The following is a 21065-nucleotide window of genomic DNA, read 5'->3' as shown; positions in this document are numbered from 1 at the left end:
TCCATTTAATTGTACCATCTGTTGTTTAAAAAAAAAAAAAAAAAACAGCCAAGGTTATGTAAATAAGACGTTATGCTCATGTGGTAGCAAATTTATTTCTGCATCTATAGACAGCCAAACACATGACATTGAAATTTTATTTTATTTTTTATAGTGTAAGAAGGAGTTTTCATTAATAACTGTAATTTTCCCGGTGCTGCATAACTCTGTCAGCCTTCTATTTTACTCTTTATTTTGGCAATCTTCTATTATATCTGCCTGCCCAGTCTGACGAGTGTGACGACAGGACAACCTGTAAATCTGAGAATGCTGCAAGAAAAACAGGACTGAGTGTTTTGTTATGACAAAAGAAATGATTCCAATAAAGCATGTCAGAGGTAAAGTGTAAAGCTTAGTAAAATTCAGTCGCATCATCCAGATTGCAATGATGAATGGCCTGATTCAAGTCTCATTACAAATGAATTCAATGCTTTTCATTTTTACTCATTATCTTAGTCTGGAGCAACCTTTTTGTAAATGTATAAATGGACCAGTCTGCCTTAATAGCAGCTGATAAATACAGTGAATGCTGCCAACTAATCAAAGCACAGATGGTATCCATTCAAATTTTTGCATTTCAATTTTTAAGTGACAATCACACTGCATTCTATTTAAAAATTGTTCCGTGCATTACAAATAAAGAAGATTTACCAAACTGACAGTATGTACAGCTGACTTTATCGAAGGTAAAATGGTTAGCCAGTCAGTCAACATATGAAAGAGGAAAAAAAAAAAGATCAGCTGATCATTTTAGTAATTTCTCAAGTAAAAATGTCTTAAATTATATCTCATCAGTGTTTTCTTTGTTTTCTTTGATGTGACAAGCAATTTGAATATATCACTAATGTCTCGAGACACTTACGATGAGCAATTATTCGCTATTTTCTGATATTTTAAAGGCCCAACTATTAATTAAAGAAAAAATATCAGACATGTAATTGATACTGAACATAATGCTTGGATGAATTCCTGGGATTGACAGTTAATATGATGCACTTGTGTCTAATGCACTTTTTGTAAAGTAAATTCTCACAAACAATTTATTGTAGAATGTATCACAGCAAAGTACAATAACGTTTTATATGTAAGGTCACAGTACTATACAGTACAGCACACACTTTGACAGATGCACGTTTAAGGAGCTTTTTTAATTGATCCATGGCACATAAAAGGCAGTCAGCAATGAATGTAGTTTGCCCTTATTTCTATGTAAAAGCTCTGGCCGGCTCAGTCATGGAAGACAACTGTCTGGAGCTTTTTTGCCTTATAGCGTTCTCACCACTTCTCTCAAGAGGACACAGGTTTCTTTGCGCGAGATGTGCAGACTGGCCAAGAGCGAATATATGTCACCTTAGATCTCAATAACTGGGGTGGACTGAGTTATTCAAATAACTTTTGAGGAGATGATGCATTTGGCAAAATGTTAACAGAAGCTGACAGCAAACTGAATGAGGGGTGGGGGTGGAGGGATCCACCAGCCTGTTCCTGACATCCAAAGAGCATCAGACCACCTACATATTCTCTGCATGATACATCATAGTGACAGCTCTTTGTTGACTGACAATCATTAGAATCAAAACACACTATATATAGTTTTGATAATAAAACTTCTCAGATCGCATTTTTTTTTCTCTGAGTAGTTAAAAGTTTAGCAAACAGAATAAGAATGTGGATGTGGATTTTGTTCTTTTTTCCTTGTGGAATTCACAATGTCGTATTAGTTCGTAAATATTTAATGGGCAAAACCAAAAAACGGATACACTGACAGTCTCCGCTCATGATTACAAGAAAATCATTCCAAATGTCCTCCAAATGAAACGAATATCCAAGTTTTCTCAATTTCACCTATTTTCTACCAATTTTACGCTGGTGCAGGCTGAGTCAGTTCTGCCTTGGTGCCTATTGAGAACCAGCTCACCTTCAACAGATTTCAGAAGTGAACATTATGTACCTTCATATATCTGAAGTTGGGGTAATTTTTGTAGGAAGGAAATTATTGCAGACAGAATTTGTGGGCTTCATTCGCTGATGAAATTCCTGTAGTCTCTCTCATATCAGCGGTTCCAAATTTGGGACGAGCACTTAAGCAGTGCTGTGTCCATTTTGTGCTTCCCTTTTGGAACCAGCACCAGTGTTCTGGGCACAAGAATCACACTGATGTAAAAAAGAAATAATGTAATTGCGGAAATCCCCATACTCCTTAGCAGCTGCTGCTGTCTTATTTTTAGTGGTGCATTTTCTGTTACTGTTCTTCAATCCCGGTCCCATGTGTAATCCTCTGTAACTTAAATCAAAACCAATCTGATGGGAATTAATATATTGAACAGGACCGCATCCTTTCATTTCTCTACCCATTCCGAGATCTGACAGTAGGACCATTTATAAATACACTAACCTGTTTGAGAATCTGTGCTGCCATGTGGTGGCTGCAGTCAAAGATGATCCGGAACTCCCGACTTCTCTTCATTTCTTTGAGAAGAGGCCTTGTATCCTGCGTGTCGAGAGGAAGCTGGCGGATCTTTAGTCGGATGTTATACCTAGACGGGGCCATTATCAGCTCCTGTAGTCTTATAAGACCTTATCAGACAAGAAACGGTACAAAAATGATCATATAACATATACCCCAAGTAACTGAAGTAACATGTTATAATATACCAGTCTGTTTACCTGTGCTATCATCATATACAACTGTAGCTGTTTTCCATTTGAGAAACTGCACCAGGTCCAGGATAGCATAGCTTAAAGATGAGTAATCTGGGTATAAATTGGCATAAAAGGTGTCTCTGTTGTCCATAGGGTGATGTTTCCACCGCACTTGGATATGCGGCACTTCCAGTGCATTGCAGATGGACTGCACGGCATTCGATGATGAACTATGTGAGGGCCCAAATATTGCAACTACGCCTAAAGACAGCTGGTCACAAGCTGAAGAGGAGAAAGGGACAAGAGCTTGAGAAGAACCTCACTTATGTCCTGTCACAGCAGAATTTGGGAATTCTCAAATCAAAAACACAGATTAATATGAAGTTAATGACAGTGTGACAAACCAGATTCCTGCCTTCATCCACACTGTGGTCACAATCCTTGAATAAATGTGAGACAAGTTACTCACCTTTTCTTGATGCCTCAAAGCTGTCATAGATATTAATCCTCTGTATGTCATAAGTTAATGTTGTGTTTGGTAACAAAGTCCTGTTTCTGTTTATGTTATTGACTGCAAATTTAAAGGCAAGTTCCTCCGCACTGACGAGCGAAACAGGTCCGTCTGTTTGTTCGAAAATTCCACCTGAAAAACAAAAAGGAGAGACGGGTAAGGACCACAACAACTGGTCTGATATCTAATCAAAAAACAACAGCAGGAAGACAGACACAATTTAAGGTAGGACTAAATGGAAAAAATATTAGGACGCATACTGATGGGAGAAGTGCACATTACGTGAGATATAAAATTTTGTTCAGCAAACATGGAGCAACTCTCTCCATTTTTAGGAAATGCGCAAAAAACCCAATATCTGTTTGAAGTCCAAAGCCATAATGGATTTAAGGTGTGTGTGTGTGTGTTTGGCTGTTTCATCAGGGCAGCAGAATATCTCAGGCTCTTGTCTCTCCATTAAGATATCCTTTTATTTCGCCCGAATACCACATTGTTGGTGCAGATAACGGGACTTGGGCACTCTTCTTTTACATAAAATTCAAAGGAAAGCATTTTTCCCATTTTCAGATGGCCAGGACCACTGCTCTAAAGTTGCAAACATGTCTGTATGAACATCAAAGTCCAGTATTACTTTAGACGGTGGTGTATCAGACAGGTAATCCTGCACTACATCCACTACTGTATATTATGTATTTTTTGTTTATTTTGGAATACCTTTTTTTCTTGATATGATCGATAGAATCAGGATGGATTTTTGGTGTCAAAACATTTTAAAAAAGAAAAAAAATGTAATCATTCAATTAAAAATTAATACCAGTCCCCTGAAAACTGGTTGTAAATGTAGAAAGTGCTCCTGCCTTTAGTAACATGCATTATCAACCAATGGGTTTTATTCTATATTCTGTTAAGTGGCAGAAGTAAAGATAAATGTTTCTTTAATGTTCATCTTTGCAAGTAAAGGAGTAGAAAAGTGGGAGTTTTGCATTCATTACCTGCACAAATCACAGTTTGCTACTTAAAATTATACACCCAATGTAAATTTACATTCATGCATTGTAAACTGTGCAATGTTTTTCCCAGCAAAAAAGTGGATCTGGAGATATGGGCAATTAAGGTATTCTAAGATCTTTGATGCTGGCAGAGGGGGAACGATATCCTAGCTTTGAAGGAGAGCAGGCTATGGCAGCCTAGATGTACATGATAGACTGAAGCTGAAATCCCTCTTTCATCCACCTTTTCACTACTCCTTGTATAATACACAATTAGAAATAACAAAAAAGCTGGTGCTGGAGTCTTTCTGTTGTAAACTCATTTTATTAAGTTAATATTTGTGTTTTGCGTTCCATTAACTGGGATTCATATAAACATTAATTCAACACCCCTCCAAGCTAACGCATGCCATATCTAATGTTAAATAGTTTAAGCGTTTCGATTTATATGTAATTGGTACAGTAACAAACATGAACTGTCAAATGTAAGACAGCAAAGTCCCTTCGTGTCTCGGCTACAGCCTTAAAGAAGACAGTTTAGACAGCTTCTTCAAAGATGCCTGCAGGAACATCAGCTTATGGAGACGATGGCTCCTCCACCTCCACTCTCATCATATTATCCATTTCAGTAACAAAGCGAAAAGTCTCTGCCATCTTCCGTCAATTCTGGAACAAAAAAAATGCTCACCACCATCAAAAGTTACAAATGTCAGTGCTTAAGTTTAACTTTATGCCCATCATTTCAGATATACAGACAACCTTTCAAAACCAGGTCTTTTTTTGGTTTTTTAAACACCGGGATCACACACGTCTAAACACCAATAGAGGATGCCTTTAAAGTATTTTCTGCTGCATATTAATAGTGTGTATGAGTCAAGGCTCAGGCTCATATTGATATCAGTTAATAATCACTCCCAGTCTATGTTAACGCTCCAATTCAATCAGGAAATGATAGGAGGAACAACAAATTGCTTTGTGTTAGTGTGATGCCGCAGAGCATTTGAAAGTGCCTAATTATTTTCCTCCTATTCTTTTATTGTACTTTTATACATCTCTATTTCATGCTTGTATTAAAATAATATACCTTAGTGGATTTCTTTAAGCTGCTGGATTTGTCGATGCTAATGTCAAGCCCCTTAAGATATCCAGTTAATAAGGGACTATTAACCAGTGTTGAAGATACGAAGTCTGACAATAGTAAACAGATTTTGTGAATAATCAAGTGTCAGTTAAATTTCAGTTTACAGATTCAAAAACACAATGATTAGCATTCAGTACGAGGGCTGAACAGTGAAATACTTTTACCAATAAATGCGTTATTCAATTCACATACATTACAACATTCACAACATAACATTAATATTAATATTTATTTACAGTGCAATGAACAAATAAATACAACAAAGTTTAAAATTGGCCACCTAGGGCTGTCATGATCTCCGATTTGCACTTAAAATCCATATCATAATTATAGCTTTTTTAAAATTTTAAAATTTTATTTTATTTTTTTCAAATTCTTACTGACTGAGTCCCCCATGCTACCAGTCAAAAGTCTGGAAACACCTTCTTATTTAATGTTTTTTATTTAAAATATAAAATAAAAGACACATTTAGAGTTATTTATCAATTTTTTCTTTGCTACATAATTTCATATATCTCGCATCATATATTTGATTTCTTCAGTGCGTATCTACAATATAGAAAGTAGTAAAAATAGAGAAAAAACATTAAATAAGAAGATTTTGACTGGTAGTGTAAATATATATCAGACTGCAGGGACTCAGTCCATCCATAAAATGTAGACACAGTAGCACAGATTAATGAAGCAGCTAGCATATGCTCAGAACACTTGGAATGGAGAGAGCAGGAGACGTAGCAAGAGCAAATAAAAAGAAAATCAGTAATCAAATTAAGAATTAAGTCGTTAACAGTTGCCCATCTCGGGTGCTTCACTCAGCAATGTAACAACAGCCTGACTGCAGCAGAGCAAATGTAGTGTAAGTGGTCCAGTTTAGCGTACTGGCTTTGTTACTGGAACTAATTTTGTTCCAATGTGTAGGAGAAAAATGAATGTTGTTAATAACTTGCATAGACAGGCTGATGGTGCAGAAGAGTAGTTACTGAAAAAAGAGCTGTGATAAACTGCAAACTGAGTCTGCAACCATAAACATAGTGACACTGAATGATTTACGATGTTATCATATGCTTTTTTTCCAGTACCAATTATTTCTTTGAAAATCGATTATTCATAGCAATTTTTCATTTTGTATTTTCCAGTTATCGCCCATACCGGTATATTGCAACATCCCTGATTTCAGCCAGTGGGCCAAGAATACAAAGCGATACATTTCATTTTACCTCATATTTTTTTCTGCAGCATGTGTTTGAGATTTTGGATTCCCTTCGTCTATCACACAAATGCTGCCTGCCAGCTTGTTTTTACAAGGTATTTTGCTAATCCTAGAGAATACCTGGCTGCAGAGAGCTTAGCTTAGAAATGGTACCTGTGACCCACTGATGCCCCTGAAAAGATCCCCAGTGCCTGGATCACACAATTATATAGTTCTGTTACTGTGGCCAGAGTGGCAATTCTGAAAGCCAAGCTCATCTTAATATTTATGAGTCAAAGTTTCAGTGAGTTGCAAGGGGATGTGATGCATAAACCTACCCGGTAGAATGCGTCACATTAAAATAAATGAATCCTTCCATTTCATGGGGAAATCTCATTAGAGTACATTAAGTAATTGCTGGAGTATATAGTAATTTGACTGTTAAGAAGATAAAATGTGCATTGCTCAGAAGCACTCTAACAAATTTAATAAACAGGGGAAAACCTGCTCCTTGGAAGGAAAATCCAGAAGATAATTTGTTTTGCCCGTTTTCAGAAATCTACCATAAGCACAATAACAAGGTTTAATGCACAAGACCTCCCACAACTCCATCAGATAAGGGACAAGCAGTTCTTTTTAGCATCATACAGAATTTACTCTAATGATGCAGGCATCCGAATATTAGGGACATGTTTGCAAGTTCCCATTTTAACAACTACACTGAATGTTCGTTATTGCAGTGGGTGTGTGCAAATTGAGATGCATGAATTTCAGACTTGTTCTTGTGATTCTCAGTCAAAAGGCTTCAAATTAGCATGTCTCCAATAGACAAGAACACAAAAGCCTTTAATTAGTCTCTTAGGTCCTATCACAATATATAAATCAGCCACTAATTGCAGCTGTTTCCATAATTTGTCCTTTGAGGACTTTGTGGATCAGCTGCACTGAAAAGCCACAAGATTATGTATTTGTAGCAAGTGATTCAAACTTAAATTGCAAAATGCACATGGCACTAGATCACCCAAACTTAGTGGTGTATTGACAGCAAAAACAAGCATAACTAGCAGTGGTGCTGAAAAAGTAAAAATAAAGTAAGTTTAGGGATTGACAGTGTTTCATCTGTGGCGCTAGAGATGGGAACTGAGAACCGGTTCTTGTACTTGTCTGGTAGTCCAATTTCTTGCCTGCCTAATGATCCCACTTATCGGTTCTTGCACTTGCGCTACAATAAGCTGATTTCATTTTGCATAAATAGTTACGCAGTCTAGAACGTGGATATAGACATTTATTTTTATTGCACAAAAGGACAAGCTAAATAGTAAAGTGGTAAACTGCATCCAGGACATAAACAACCGCACCAAACTGGTAACACAACTTCGGTTCTTTGCTACTACCTGCCAAGACAGCATGCTAATGCTAAGCTAGCCAAGAACCCAGAGTGAAAGCTAAGTGAATGCCTACCCCAGCAGCCAGACCCTGAACTTCAACAGCTAACAAGCAGATGAGCAGTCAGTTTTCATCTGTCTGGTTTTCATCTTTGCTTTGTGCGGTCAGCTTTGTATTCTACTAAGAGCAAGATCTTGGAGATGCGTGTCCTCATTAGGGATTTGTGTTGATGTGTGGGGTTGTAGCCTCGGGTTTATATTAGGAAATGGTCATTATGAGATAATGTGTTTCAGCTATTTAACAGGGCAACATGAAAGTCATGTAACGAGTAGTATAACAAATTACTTTTTCCCGGGAGTAACGTACTGCATTACTTTTAAGAAAAGTGTTCTGTGTATTATGTGTATCAAATGACTTTTTTGAGTAACAGTGATCACGGCGAAGAGGGGAAATACCTCAACAAAAACGCACAAACGTTTGATCCGCAGCATGCAGTTAATTTGGACGAATGTAATTTCTTTACTGCTGCTTAGCAATGGTGGTGACTCTCAAAACGGAGCCAATGAGAATCAATAAAGGAATCAAATCAATAAGTGATATCGATAATGGAATCTGAATCACTTATATTCTTATTAATTCCCATCGATTAGTGGCACTGTGAAAGTTATTTTCTAATAGCTTCCTTAAGTTACAGATTCTTATTAGCTTCTATTGCAACAAGCAACATTTTTATCTTATTAAAAGAGATTACGTTATAATAGGTCCAAATCCTTTTAAAGACCACTGAAGAAAAATTCAGTTCAGCTGAACAGAAAATGTTTGCCATCAAAGTAAAAGTTGTGCGTTACCGTTGCCACCAACATGTCCAACTCTTTCTTTGAAGGTGGAGGCTCTCCATTTCTGGTGTGTCTGCAGCAATCTGCTATTGAGCAAACAGGTTTTCAGTGCAGCACTAGCAACGTCCAGTAACCTCCAGAAATCACTCGGCAGCCAGTCGGGGAATGCACATTTTTTCCCCTAGTGACTGGGGGTTGTTGTGGGCTTGATGACTAAAAAAATAAACATAAGTGTTTAATCGTTTGGCCTTTATGCAAAAACAGCTCAGGAATTAATCATAAACAGAAGCTATGGGTACAGCGGCTTCTGCAGGGCCTAAAGGAACTGACAGAGACATGCTGTGCAGTGTCAGAATCAGAGGTTTCACATTTCAGCTGTACATGCCCTTGCAAAAATCAATGTTGTAGCATGAAAGCCACACATGTTATGTGCCCACAAACAATGTGGGCAAATGCACAAGCATAAACCCACCCTCTGCTGTTGTGTTGTGGCAGACTGCCTGCAAACCAGCTTAGTTGTCCTCTGGGTACCACTGAAAAGACATATTTTCATCATCTACTGCATTTATTGACTTTAAGAATGTGATATAAGTGGAAGAATAACAGTCTGCCAAAACAAATACATTAAAAGAGGTCTGCTTTCTATATCTTGTTTCGGTTTGATGCATTTTGCCAATTTTTTAAGTGGAAGTTTCACATTGTCCCGTTTGGCAGTAAAATCGTTTTGAGTGTAACGTGTTTCTACCGACTGCACCAATTTCCCCACATCTGATGAAACTGGACTACTTGGACACACTTTTGTGTTGTTGTGTGTTAATGTAATTTCATTCTTTTAGTGACTGGGGTCATATTTGTTTGCAGTGCAAAATTAACATCAGTGTTCATGTCTTTTTGCAGAAAACAACCAAAGGCTTAGATGCATTTTTCTCCAGTTATCACAAAGTTTTACTTTTAACTGAAATGTCACTAGCATATTTTTTTTTCTTTAAACAACACACATTTTTCCCTTTCAGATGTGTGTGTACAAAATCTTTTAACTACAGAGGTAAAACCTTAGCAGTTACAACCAACTATTTTTGGGGTCACCTGTATCAAATGTTGTCAGCCCATTTGATGGCCATTATCAGCCGTTACCATCCCCAAAGACTTTGCAGGTAGGCAGACTGCTCAAACTACAAGTAGGCTGCTAATGATGAGCAAGCTCTTTCAGTTTTGAATTTAAGACCTGACTTTTGCATTGCAGTTTCACTTTGACTGTTTATTCTTTCTTGTGCATGCTGTTTGGTTAGTTTAAGAAAGATTTAAGTAACCAGTACTCAGTTAAACTTAGGAATAGATGACAAACTAGAAGGTTAAAGACATGTTAGAGAGCTCAATTTTCAAGGTTCATGGGGTTTTGACTCCAGGAATTTATTCACATGCACTGCGGGAGGATTTTTAAATAATCCTGGTTGCTAGTTATTACTGTTTAGAATGAAAAAACTAAACGAAAAAAAACACTGAACAGGTCTAGGCAGGCACCTACTAACCTTATCTATAATCATATTAAGCTGATATTATTTAAATTAATTTCACTGATCCCAAATCAAACTAATCTTAAAATGAATAAGTAAAGAAGGTTAGTCTATTGTATATTCACTCTCGATGTTATACCATTGTAGAAATAGTAGAACATAGATATGATTGTAGGATGAAGACCATATTGCAGGATATGTTGTGCCTGTTAAAATAAAATTCCTTGCTTACATACAAACCAATGCAGAAACCCAAACAATGAGACTAGCTCATTATGCTCTTGGATACATGTGTGCTCGCCCACTGGATTTCTGAGAGTTGCTCTTTTGTACTTTCTCTTCACTGGTGGGATTCCCAATATCCCTGTGAATAGCTTCCTGTCTCCCTGGATGTGCCGCAACACTCATTTTCACAATGATGGCAGCAAACAATGACCAGCATAAAGAAAACACACACAATTCATCATGAACATTCAGAAATGCAGCCAATTTGAGGAAGAACATGTTCGTTCATAATTATGGGAATCAAAAAACACTAGAGGCCAACTGTTACACAATACCAAGACCAGTTGTTAACTTAGCCAAAGCTCCATTTTATAACACACAATTCAAAAAATAAATAAATAAATCAGGCCAGGAATCTGTTACATTTAATCAATGATGAGTATCACGAGAGGAAATTAAGGGCGCTTGTTAATTAATGATGTCTGGCAGCATGTTGGCTCATTAGTTAGCAAAGTCACCTCACAGCAAGACAGTTTTGGGTTTGATCTTAGCTATGGTTCTCCTCTGCATGCTCACTTGGGTTTAACCTCACTGCTCAGGGTTCCTCTCGCAGTCCAAACAAATGGCTTTCAAGTGAATCAGACTTTAGATCACCTGTAGGTGTTAGTGTGAGCATGTGTGTCAGTGCAGCAGTTCATCAGCAACCCTCTCAATCTGTTTCCCTACTTTTTCCACTAATGCGCTAGTCCCTCTCTAATCTTTATCAGAAATAAGTGGTGTAAGTTATTTTACAGAACTGTCGATAAAGTAATTATTAACAAACTCACCAAATTAACAAAAGGTTTAAATGTTTGCAGCAGAGAAACAGAAGAATATCGACTATTGAGGCTCTTTATTGTGCTAAACAACATGTCGACAGTTCAATTTTAAAAGTAATTACTGTTGATAGTGTTGAATTAAAACTGATGAGCGTAATTGATAGTGATGTGCATGTGAGTGGCACGCACATTAAGTGCAAAATGCCACAAGTGACACAGTGTAACACTGCAAAAGACAAATTAGCTATTAAAATGTTATCTGAAACATCTGTTAAACTTGGCCACTAATTATTTATCTCCAGCAACAGCAACAGTTATGGAGTTAGGTTTAAAGGAAGATGATATGGATCACAACACTTCTAGTTATCAGTGGCTTTATACTCTTATTTATGCATGTCTTTTACCTTTAATAAAAATAATACTAATACACAGAGAACTGTAAGTCATAATGTAGAAAATAAAATAAAAGTTTGTCATTTTTTGTCTGTGTGCTAAAATCATTAAAATAAAAAGCTTCTGCAAAAGAAAGACTGAATAAAATTTAAGTAAATAAAACTTGACATCAAAGCACAATAGTAATATTAGCCTATCAACCTGTTAACCTTGAAAAAATTAGCAACTCTGCCACTGAGCTGGTAATATTTTTGCTTCTTTTTGAAAACCACAACAGTACGTTTGTTTTACTTGCCACAGTATTTGAGATACTAGTGCAAGTAGCAGGTACTATAACAACGACACAGCAAGATGTATAAAATTGCTGGTGTTCAAAAACAGATATTTTAAGATGAAATCAAAATTTGGATTAACATCTAACATTGTTTAAAAGATTTGAAAAATATATGTAAATCTGACAGCGGGGCTTTAACTCTCTTTAAAAATAGCAGCTAACCTAAAACGAATAAAAACTGAAACTAAATTGTAGACTTTAATGTCTGATGGATTATTATTCATTATTATTCAGCGACTGTGAAGACCTTTGGATTGTAATGGCTAAGATAATCTTTATCTGTTTGTAATGTCATGCAATAAACATGCGGTAAAATATTTCCCCACAGATTTATCACCTCGGGGATAGAAAACTCTCATTATATTTATTTATATTGCAATGGGTTGACACTCATAGACTCTTTCTCCTTGAAGCATACTGTAAATAAAGCTTGTTTCTGTGACTCGTCTCTCACACACACGTTGTGTCTCTGTGAAGCCGACTTGAATTAGAGCTTCTATTTGTCATTCAAACTGATTCATTCAGACTCCATTGTTGCCTTAATGATGCATTTAACTTACTATTGTAACCGCCACTTATAAACAATTATTTTGTCAAATGGCATTATGTAGAATGCGTGTTTATATTTCTTTGCACATAGTATGATTTGTGAAATTGAATCGATTATTTTAACTATTAAAAGGCAATAGCATCCTCCATACGTTTCACCATATGACTACATGAAAAGTGAAGAAGTTCTTATGATGTTTACATATCTGGCATTGTATCATATAGAAACATTTTTTTCATCAAGAAGAGAAATCTTGAATCCTTGAATTTAGAAAAGATTTAGAAAGATTCATGTTTTAAGTGTCAAAACATTTGGACAAATATGCAATAACATGTAAAGCTCTCACACAGCACGATACTGTATATTACCATATAAATTGAATTTGGGCTTCTAATGTTTTGAGTCCATAATGAGAAAGGCTGCTTTAATTATGTTATTTCTCCCTGTAAATCACTGTCCACATTGAATCTCCTTCCAGCTCTATCACAGCTGAGAGGCATTCTTATTTATTTGATACGATTAGTAGTACTCATGCAGCCCTATAATGTTGTGATATCTCCTCTGTCAGAGAACTGTCAGGTAACAACACATTTGTAAAATCTAATTTTATGCTCAAGTGGTTCTGCTTCTGCAATTTATCGCAGCTATCGCTCACCTTCTTCCCTGCTTGCTCCTGCTAGCTTTCTCCCTCTCCCTCTCCAGTCTCCACCCTCTCTTTCCAGCTTAGTGAGGTGTTTTGATCTCATTATCATTCCCAAACATTCACACCGGATAATCTGTCAGGGCGGGAGCCTGTGCTCTGCACCGTACAGGGCACCCTGGTCATGATTAGGGGTGCTGGGGCGTGCTTGCAATGAAAATACCATTTTTTCCCCCTCCCTTTAAACCAAACTAAAAGTAATGGATATATGGTTGTCCCTGCATGCTATAAAATCTTGGCTGTGTCAATTAGGTTCTTTAGTAAAGAGAAACTGCCTCATACTGCATGAGGACAATTGTGGGACAACCCAGCGAGGACACTGAATTGATTAGCCAAACCGAGCAGCGGGGCTCAGATGCCCTTTTACAAACTGCAAATCCTTTTCCAGAAACGCTGCACAATGCACAGTGAACCTCCATTAGACAATGCTGTTCCACAATGCACGATACAAACAGCCACCTCCCCTGTCTGTGGTCTATTGTTATCATGGAGGTAAAACCTTCCCCATGCCAAATCCTCACCTCACAGCCAGTTCAATCAAAGGCTATGCCAGAAAAACAGGGACTGAGACAATGGTAACTAATGCCAGGTGGATGTAGGCTTTGAGCTGTGCCAAGCTACCTGTGTCCATCACCTTCCCTACCCCATCCATCTCCTCACCCACAGCCACTCTTTGTCCACATATGGTGGCAGAAACTGCGCAGACCTGCAGCCTTGGCATTTTGTCACAGTGGGATGCTAAGGTGGCCAACAGCACAAAAAGCGCCACACTGTGAATGCAGTTTTTGAAAGTGGGTTTTTGTGTGTGTGTTTTTAAAGTTGACTTACGTGAAGATAAATACTTTTATATCCTTTGCTAAATTTGTCAATAAGCAATTTGATCGTGACCCTAAACAAGCTTACTCACCAGGAAGCTTTGGCCGCCTCCTCTTTTCTGGCTGCAAAATACAGTACAAACACTGCTATGTCTGTTCAACTGGTCACAGATGAAAATGCTGATAGACCTGTGTAATACAAAAATAATAGCTGCACTTTAGCTATATTATTGTGTTTGAGCCTTTTCTTTACCTACACTAATCTGTTTATCCTGACTGCAATATGATGCTGAGCCTAGGAAATGCTGCTTCACATACACCAGCTTATACACAAACCCCATACTTATTCCACTGCCTGTCTTTGCCCTCTCCGGCTTTTTCTGTTGTTTTTTTTTCAATAGCTGTATGTCATCAGTAGCATTCATGGAAGTGTGAATATTGCTACGCAATGCAAACAAGCAGGTATTATACATGTATAAGGATTTGCTTTTGCAGAGTGCCACTTGTTTAGAATTAGATCTGGAAATACAGAGTGTGTACCCATAACCACATAGCTAAATTTCCTTTCTCAGTTTGATTGCTTTAAAAAAGAATCTCAGTAAGTGTGGAAGTAAGGGGGCTCTACCTGCCAGGCAAGCAAAATAGAGTGATTCCAACAGTATTTCAACAACCGCTGCAGCAGAGTGAGACAGTGTTCAGGCAGACGACAGCAGTGTGTGACAAAAACACAGTCTTGAAATTCATTTCAACGTGATCACTTTCTAAGCAAGGTGTGTGTGTGTGTTTGGGGTTGGCATGTTGCAACAATGTACCAATCAAAAACCTACAGGAACCAATTCCTGGTACAGAAGATACCTTAAAATGTGATGATGGTATTTTACATTTGTTGCCTGGGACTCCTAAGGACAGAGCATTACCTTAAATCAGTCTTGCCTGTTACCTTTCCAGAGTTGTAAAAGCATTTCTGATATAATATGAACAGCTGAAACCTTCTTAGCCTCTATTACTCATCTACCCCCCACCACCTCCCTTTCTATTGATCGTATTCCATCACAAATGTAGCCTCTTGCATTCTTTATATATGCATGCCATGCTCTCCACCACACAAACACAATCACTTTTTATTCTCACACAGCTTCCATCATACTATATTTCATGTTAAAATCAATATAAAGTGATGAGCGTCAGCAAAAGAGCAGCAGGGAAGGCTGAACGTGATAACGTTCCACCTCAAGGCTTCACTGTGGTGTTTTATGTTCATATTCTTTGTGTCTGGTCACTTCGGGGCTCCGGGGCTTCATTTTCATTAGCGGCACTTTGAAGGTACATTTTACTGTTACTGTCACAAACCTGTTGCAGACCAGTTGACTTATCCTTAGGGTTAAAAACACCATTGGGGTTAGATGTATAGTTTTCCACAGTGGAAGGTTAGAGAACTACTCTGGGTAACAAAAATTGCGCTTTGTATTTGACATTGATTTTGCAACTGACGGCGCAATTAATATGAAGGCCTGTGTTTATCCCTGCAAGCTGCTTCAAAGTCCATAGTAAAATGAAAAGGAATTGTTTAATTTAGGCCACCTTATTACCATGAAGCTTTGACAACCACTTAGTTGCTTTAATGCTTAACATAATGAGAACACGAGTTTGAGTTCAGCTTCATATAAAACTCTTTGACAGTGCTATTATCGTCACTCACCCACCCATCCACCCACAGAAATTAGTGTCTTTTACCAGTGGCATAATGAAAGCAGGATGTAAGTATCTTTTTATAATCTCTTGCTTTACTTCTCCAAAATGCAATAAACATCTATGACATACTTTATTGCATTTTTATTCAATAAAGAACAAAAATGGAATTTGATTGCAGCGCAACTTATGCGAAAGTAGCAGTCAAAGCCAATATTTGCAATAAACCCATATTGGTCTAGAGCTGTGATTTCGACTACCGTCTGAAGACAAGAGTCACCCTGCTTTTCAAAGTCAGGCTGCAGGTGCGTCTAAATATAAATCTGCCCCACTTTAGATTGGACGGACCACACATGCAAAGTTAATGTAGACAAATGAGTAGGAGGTGCGGGTCAGATCATATGGGACACCTCTGGCTAGTTTCTGGGACAGGAGGCACTCAAATCGAAATTCAAGTTCACTGTGTCTGTTAGAGTGTATGCATCCTGTGGAACAAGACCAATCTTAACACATCTGAATTGAAGCCCTAGGCGCATGATTTATCCACGTTCTCCAAATCTTCTGGTGGTATGAGGTTTGAGATTATTTCCCTCAGGGCGTGTACAGTGGGATATGTACTCATGGGGATTAGCAGAGAGCAAGGAGCAACGGATGCGAAGGACCAGTGAACCGAGGGATATTAACTTATACATTCTGAGTGGCATTTTCAGCATTTATAGAATCTAAATTTAGAGTATTACAGGTCAAATGTAACTCATCATATTAAAATTTCACAACTGCAAAAAAACCCTCTAAAAATATCGTCTTAATTATGCGCTTCAAAGCACATTTCCCTCATGACTGTATGTAAATCACCTTGTTTGAGTGCGCGATGTGATTGACAGCCTACATGAAGTTTCTCTTGTAAACACATTCTCAGTGGCAAGTTGTGCAGTTTCATGAAACAAATAATGTGAGGTTTATTAATTTTATTTTTATAATCTCTGCTTCTGTTGGGTGAAAAATTATCGATGTGCAGCTTCAGCCATTGATTTTTTTTATCATCCTCTGCAATGAAACACCGATAACTAAGAGATACCGTGCGAGCAAACTGTTGCATACATGTTAAATCCAGGATGACAGGCATTTATTCTAAATGCAAAATGCACAAAGCTTTTATTTTAGTTCTTTTTCAAACATGGCTCGACTATTGTAGGTTTATAATAAAAGCTGTCTTTTTTATCACAGAGCACAAGCATTATTCCTAAGCACTTTGCACCGTCTTTTCAAAGCCGATTAGAGCACGAAGAAAGAGGCCAGCTCATCCTTGCAAAGGCAGGATATTTACATTTCAGTGCCATGTGCAGTGAATTTTAATTTGGCTGCTACGATTTAACACACCGGTTTCCTCGCAGTTTCACACATGAGTGCTTAATGGCTTCGTTAACATCCTGAGGGACTTTCCTCATTACCTGATCTGGTCAGCTCTGACAGGTGCAACGAGTCTCATCACTGATCTTTGTTCATAGTGCCAAGTTCCCTCGCACCACCGATTGCAGTGAAATCGAAATCAAAGCAAACACTTGTGAGTCAAAAAGCCAAAGCACAAAAAGAAACGTCAGTCTGTGGCATATGGGAATAATTCTAATGAGATCAGTGCCCTTGACAAAAATATACGGCCTAAAGTTAAACGTCTAAAATTATTCCTGTATTGCTTTTCTGAGTATCTTTGGACACAGACCAAGAACACCATTAGGCCATTTTAAACAAACCCATTAACTATGTGTTTCATTATACAGGCACTGATAAAGACCACGGGGAATCCTCTGGAAAATGTATGATTTTTTTTGTTTGTTTTTCTCAATTAAGTTAACCAAAAATATCAGATTGTCAGCTATATGGGCATGGTGTATTTATTTTGGAGTCCTCTAGCATACTAACTTCAAAGGACATAAATCAGATATTTTAATGCAGCTTCACTTTAAGTCTCTATCACATTTTAACCTGAAGGTCACTCAAGTTATCTAAAATTGAGGACAGTTCATCATGCCACGGCAATATTTGAAAAGCCTTGCTATTACAGCTCTCACATAACATTGTGTGATACATCCAAACAATTCCCAGATGGCCAAAGCTCAAGCTTTCCATTAAATGTTTACATTTTTAAACTAAGAACAGTGTGGTGCCCTCATATTTTTCACACAATATACACAGGCAATATTTGATCAATGCTTCAAGGTGGGAGAGCTTTGCAGTGACATCAGCAGAGTTAAAAGGTAACGGCAGCCTAACAACACCACTGTCTTTCTGCCAACATCTTCACAGTACCACAACTTCCTTTCTCACATCACTTCCTCCCTACTCGCCCACTGAGCAATGGTCACACAGGCTGCACAGCATAAATTGTCTTCACTATTTGCTTTGATCCCTGACATGCACAAGGCACCCTGCTAGAGCAGCTCCATGTGGAGTACTGACAATCATCCGACACTTTGTTGTTAAAAGAACACATAACATGTGCACGATGTGAATTGCCTATACAACAGGCTGTGCATCATGTCTGATCACTGACCCAAAAATACAGCGGAAATACTGACCTGGCAGCAGTGGAATCGTGATTTAGTCTGTATTTACTGGTACAAGAGTGGTTGATATGATCGTTTACAGTACAGTTTCTGTTAAACTAATGGAATCATAATTAAACAAGATCAAGATTATGGGAAACACTTTGTAAAGAGCATTTAAGCTCTTTAAGTTTGTAATATTTCAAATATTAATCCTATAGCTCTTACTAAAACTGCCACCACACTATTATTTTCATCATGCAGCGAACCCTGCAACAGGGCTGTCTATCATCAGTGCAAACAATGTTTCTTATGTGAGTGACAGCCTCTTACGTTCTTATTTCACCAACTATAAATTATGTTTTGAAATAAAAAAGAAGCCGTGGTGTTCCTTTCCTGATTGTCTGATTATTTGTTTGGTTTGTAAAATGTTAAACATTGACATTAACAATTACATGTCTTACATTCTAGCACACCAAATGTTATAAATTTTAATAAAAATGAATTCCTTTTAAATTTAAAGATGTTACTTAAAATGAGGTCAAATGTACTAGAAGAGTTAGAGAGCGAAATTATTAGATCACAAGTCTGTATTCACGATTATATTATGGAATGTAATTACAGTTACTAATCAAAATGCTGGTTACTATATCTGTGTGTGTGTGTTAGAGAGAGAGACAGTGCAGGTCAGCGAAGCTGCTGGAACAGGAAGTTGAATGCGACACCAGGTTAGGACGGCGTCCAAGAAGCTGTTTCTTTGTCATCACAGGCTCCTTTCATTTGGCAGTATGGTCTCAGATTGGAAGCATGGTCTTTAATTGGTTCTCCTGTTTAAATTTGCACCGCCTCTTATGCTCAGACAGTCAAATCAGTGCACATTACTCTAAGCGACTCGGGACTGGCACGCTTGCCAACTGACCACACTAAGGGAGGTTGTCATGTTGCCACTTTTTATTTATAATGATAAAGGAGCTGTAATATTACTGCAGAGTGTAAAGCCTATTTACCAGCTTTGAAAATATTGTCAACATTGAAATTCTTGATTTCAAACCTGAGGAAATATCTACAGCTTGTTGAGGTTATTTCAGCCTAGCTCATTTTATTCTGAAATTGTGAGACATTGTGTTGTTCAAGCCCAAAGTTACTACCTGATTAAGAAGTTATTACATCGGGCATTATATAATTGGATGCTATACTCCTTTTGTCCCAGAAACTGCTGCAAAATATTACAAGGCCATATGGGCTATCAGAAAAACTTCTTCCCACCCACTACAGAGAAATGTGTGCTACCTGAGCCGATGGCATTTTCCTCTGCCAAATGAAAAAGGCAAGAAATCTCAGATGGAGTGAAAAAGGACTTAGGCAAATCCATACCTCATACTAACCTCACCATCTTGTGCAGTCAGGTCTCAGTGTTTTTATCTGGCAGGTCTAATACTACTGTTGGGCTGTTGAAAAAGAACAGAAAATCCCTTTGCTAGAACAGCATTTTGGCTGTTTAGCATTTGTTGGAATACACAGTAGGGGCATTATGGGGGCAGATTATTTATTTTGAAAGAGAGGCAATTCGATACCTTGGGTCCACAGAGAGAAGCTAAAATGTGTTCCTCGAGCAAAACAAGCGGCCAAGTGGAGACTTGAGAAATCAGAAGGGGGAGAAGTGTGACCAAGGTGCTGAATTGAATAATAACAGAAAACGACAAAGCCAACAAACTCTAAAACCTCAGAGCTGACAAGTTCATTACCCACTGAAACCACCGAGCTAACAGCTTTTCTTGTGGGGCTTTTACTAATAAAAGGTTTCAAAAATAACTGCGCATGCTGCAATTTCTCTCTGACCACAACAACACAGGTGGGTTGGTGTCAAGTCAAGGTCATGTTTTTAATCCCATACATTCCTTTCACATATTCAAGCTTTTCTGTAGCTCCTCTTACATCTTGAAAATAATGTTTTTTCTTTCATTATTTAATTTAGGAGGCTGCAGCTTCTCCAGTGAAATACAAAATGTCTATCGGTGAATATTACTGAAATCTAAATTAAAGGTTTTTATAAATAATCAGGCAGATTTGACATGAAAATACACACACTCCAGAGCGACATAAAGAAGTTAAATAAACAACCTAACGAAAAACAGTTGCCATGGGAAACTCCACAGTGCTCCCCCCAAATGAATCGCAATTCTCAAACCTGTTTCCCACATTTAGACACACTATAAAAATATACTTTGCAAAATACACTGTTTAGCAGAAGAAAATAAACTACCATGGACTCCACGGTTAATTTTCCCTTAATTTAACTCAAATTTCACTCAGTGTTTAACTGATCTTAGCCTGCTGTTTACTTTTAGGTTTAGCTACCACGGATATATGGTTAGGTTTAGGAAACGAGTCATTTATTCAAATGTATTTGCTGCAAGTAAAAAAATGACGTTTATGTTGCACAGTTCATTCAAATATCAGGACAGGAGTGACCCTGACCAAGAATCTACATATATGTGAAGAAATGTGAAAACGTTTAAATACTCAAACAAATCTGTTGTAGGCAAATTTGTAGTCAAAAAGCATTGTGTCTCATTTAAAAACAATGCAGTGTTACTCACAAATGTGGGATTCATCAATATTTTCTAACTTGAATTAGTTTGTAGTCTACCAGCTAATTTAGAAGTGCCTCAGACATGCATACAAATAAATAATGAAGTCATGTCTGTCTGTCTTATTAAATTTAAATACACATTAAGCTTTAAACGTAA

At 37.6% G+C, this 21065-nt stretch overlaps 1 protein-coding gene across 1 annotated transcript in view; it reads right to left on the bottom strand.

Annotated features, from left to right (window-relative positions):
* grik3 (glutamate ionotropic receptor kainate type subunit 3) overlaps nt 1–21065 on the bottom strand; it is a 95281-nt gene that overhangs the window by 35206 nt on the left and 39010 nt on the right. The window contains exons 2-4 of the mRNA XM_084943705.1: nt 3152–3325; nt 2707–2964; nt 2435–2616 (exon numbers count right to left, since the gene is read on the bottom strand). Of these exons, the coding sequence (XP_084799831.1) occupies nt 2435–2616; nt 2707–2964; nt 3152–3325 (614 nt within the window). The remainder of the gene's footprint in view (nt 1–2434; nt 2617–2706; nt 2965–3151; nt 3326–21065) is intronic.

This window comes from Perissodus microlepis, chromosome 11 (genome assembly GCF_051167445.1).
Source record: "Perissodus microlepis isolate ML-2025 ecotype Zambia chromosome 11, ASM5116744v1, whole genome shotgun sequence".
Classification (NCBI taxonomy): domain Eukaryota; kingdom Metazoa; phylum Chordata; class Actinopteri; order Cichliformes; family Cichlidae; genus Perissodus; species Perissodus microlepis.
Note: the sequence above shows the minus strand (reverse complement) of the source record. Positions and strands in the feature narration are given on the sequence as shown.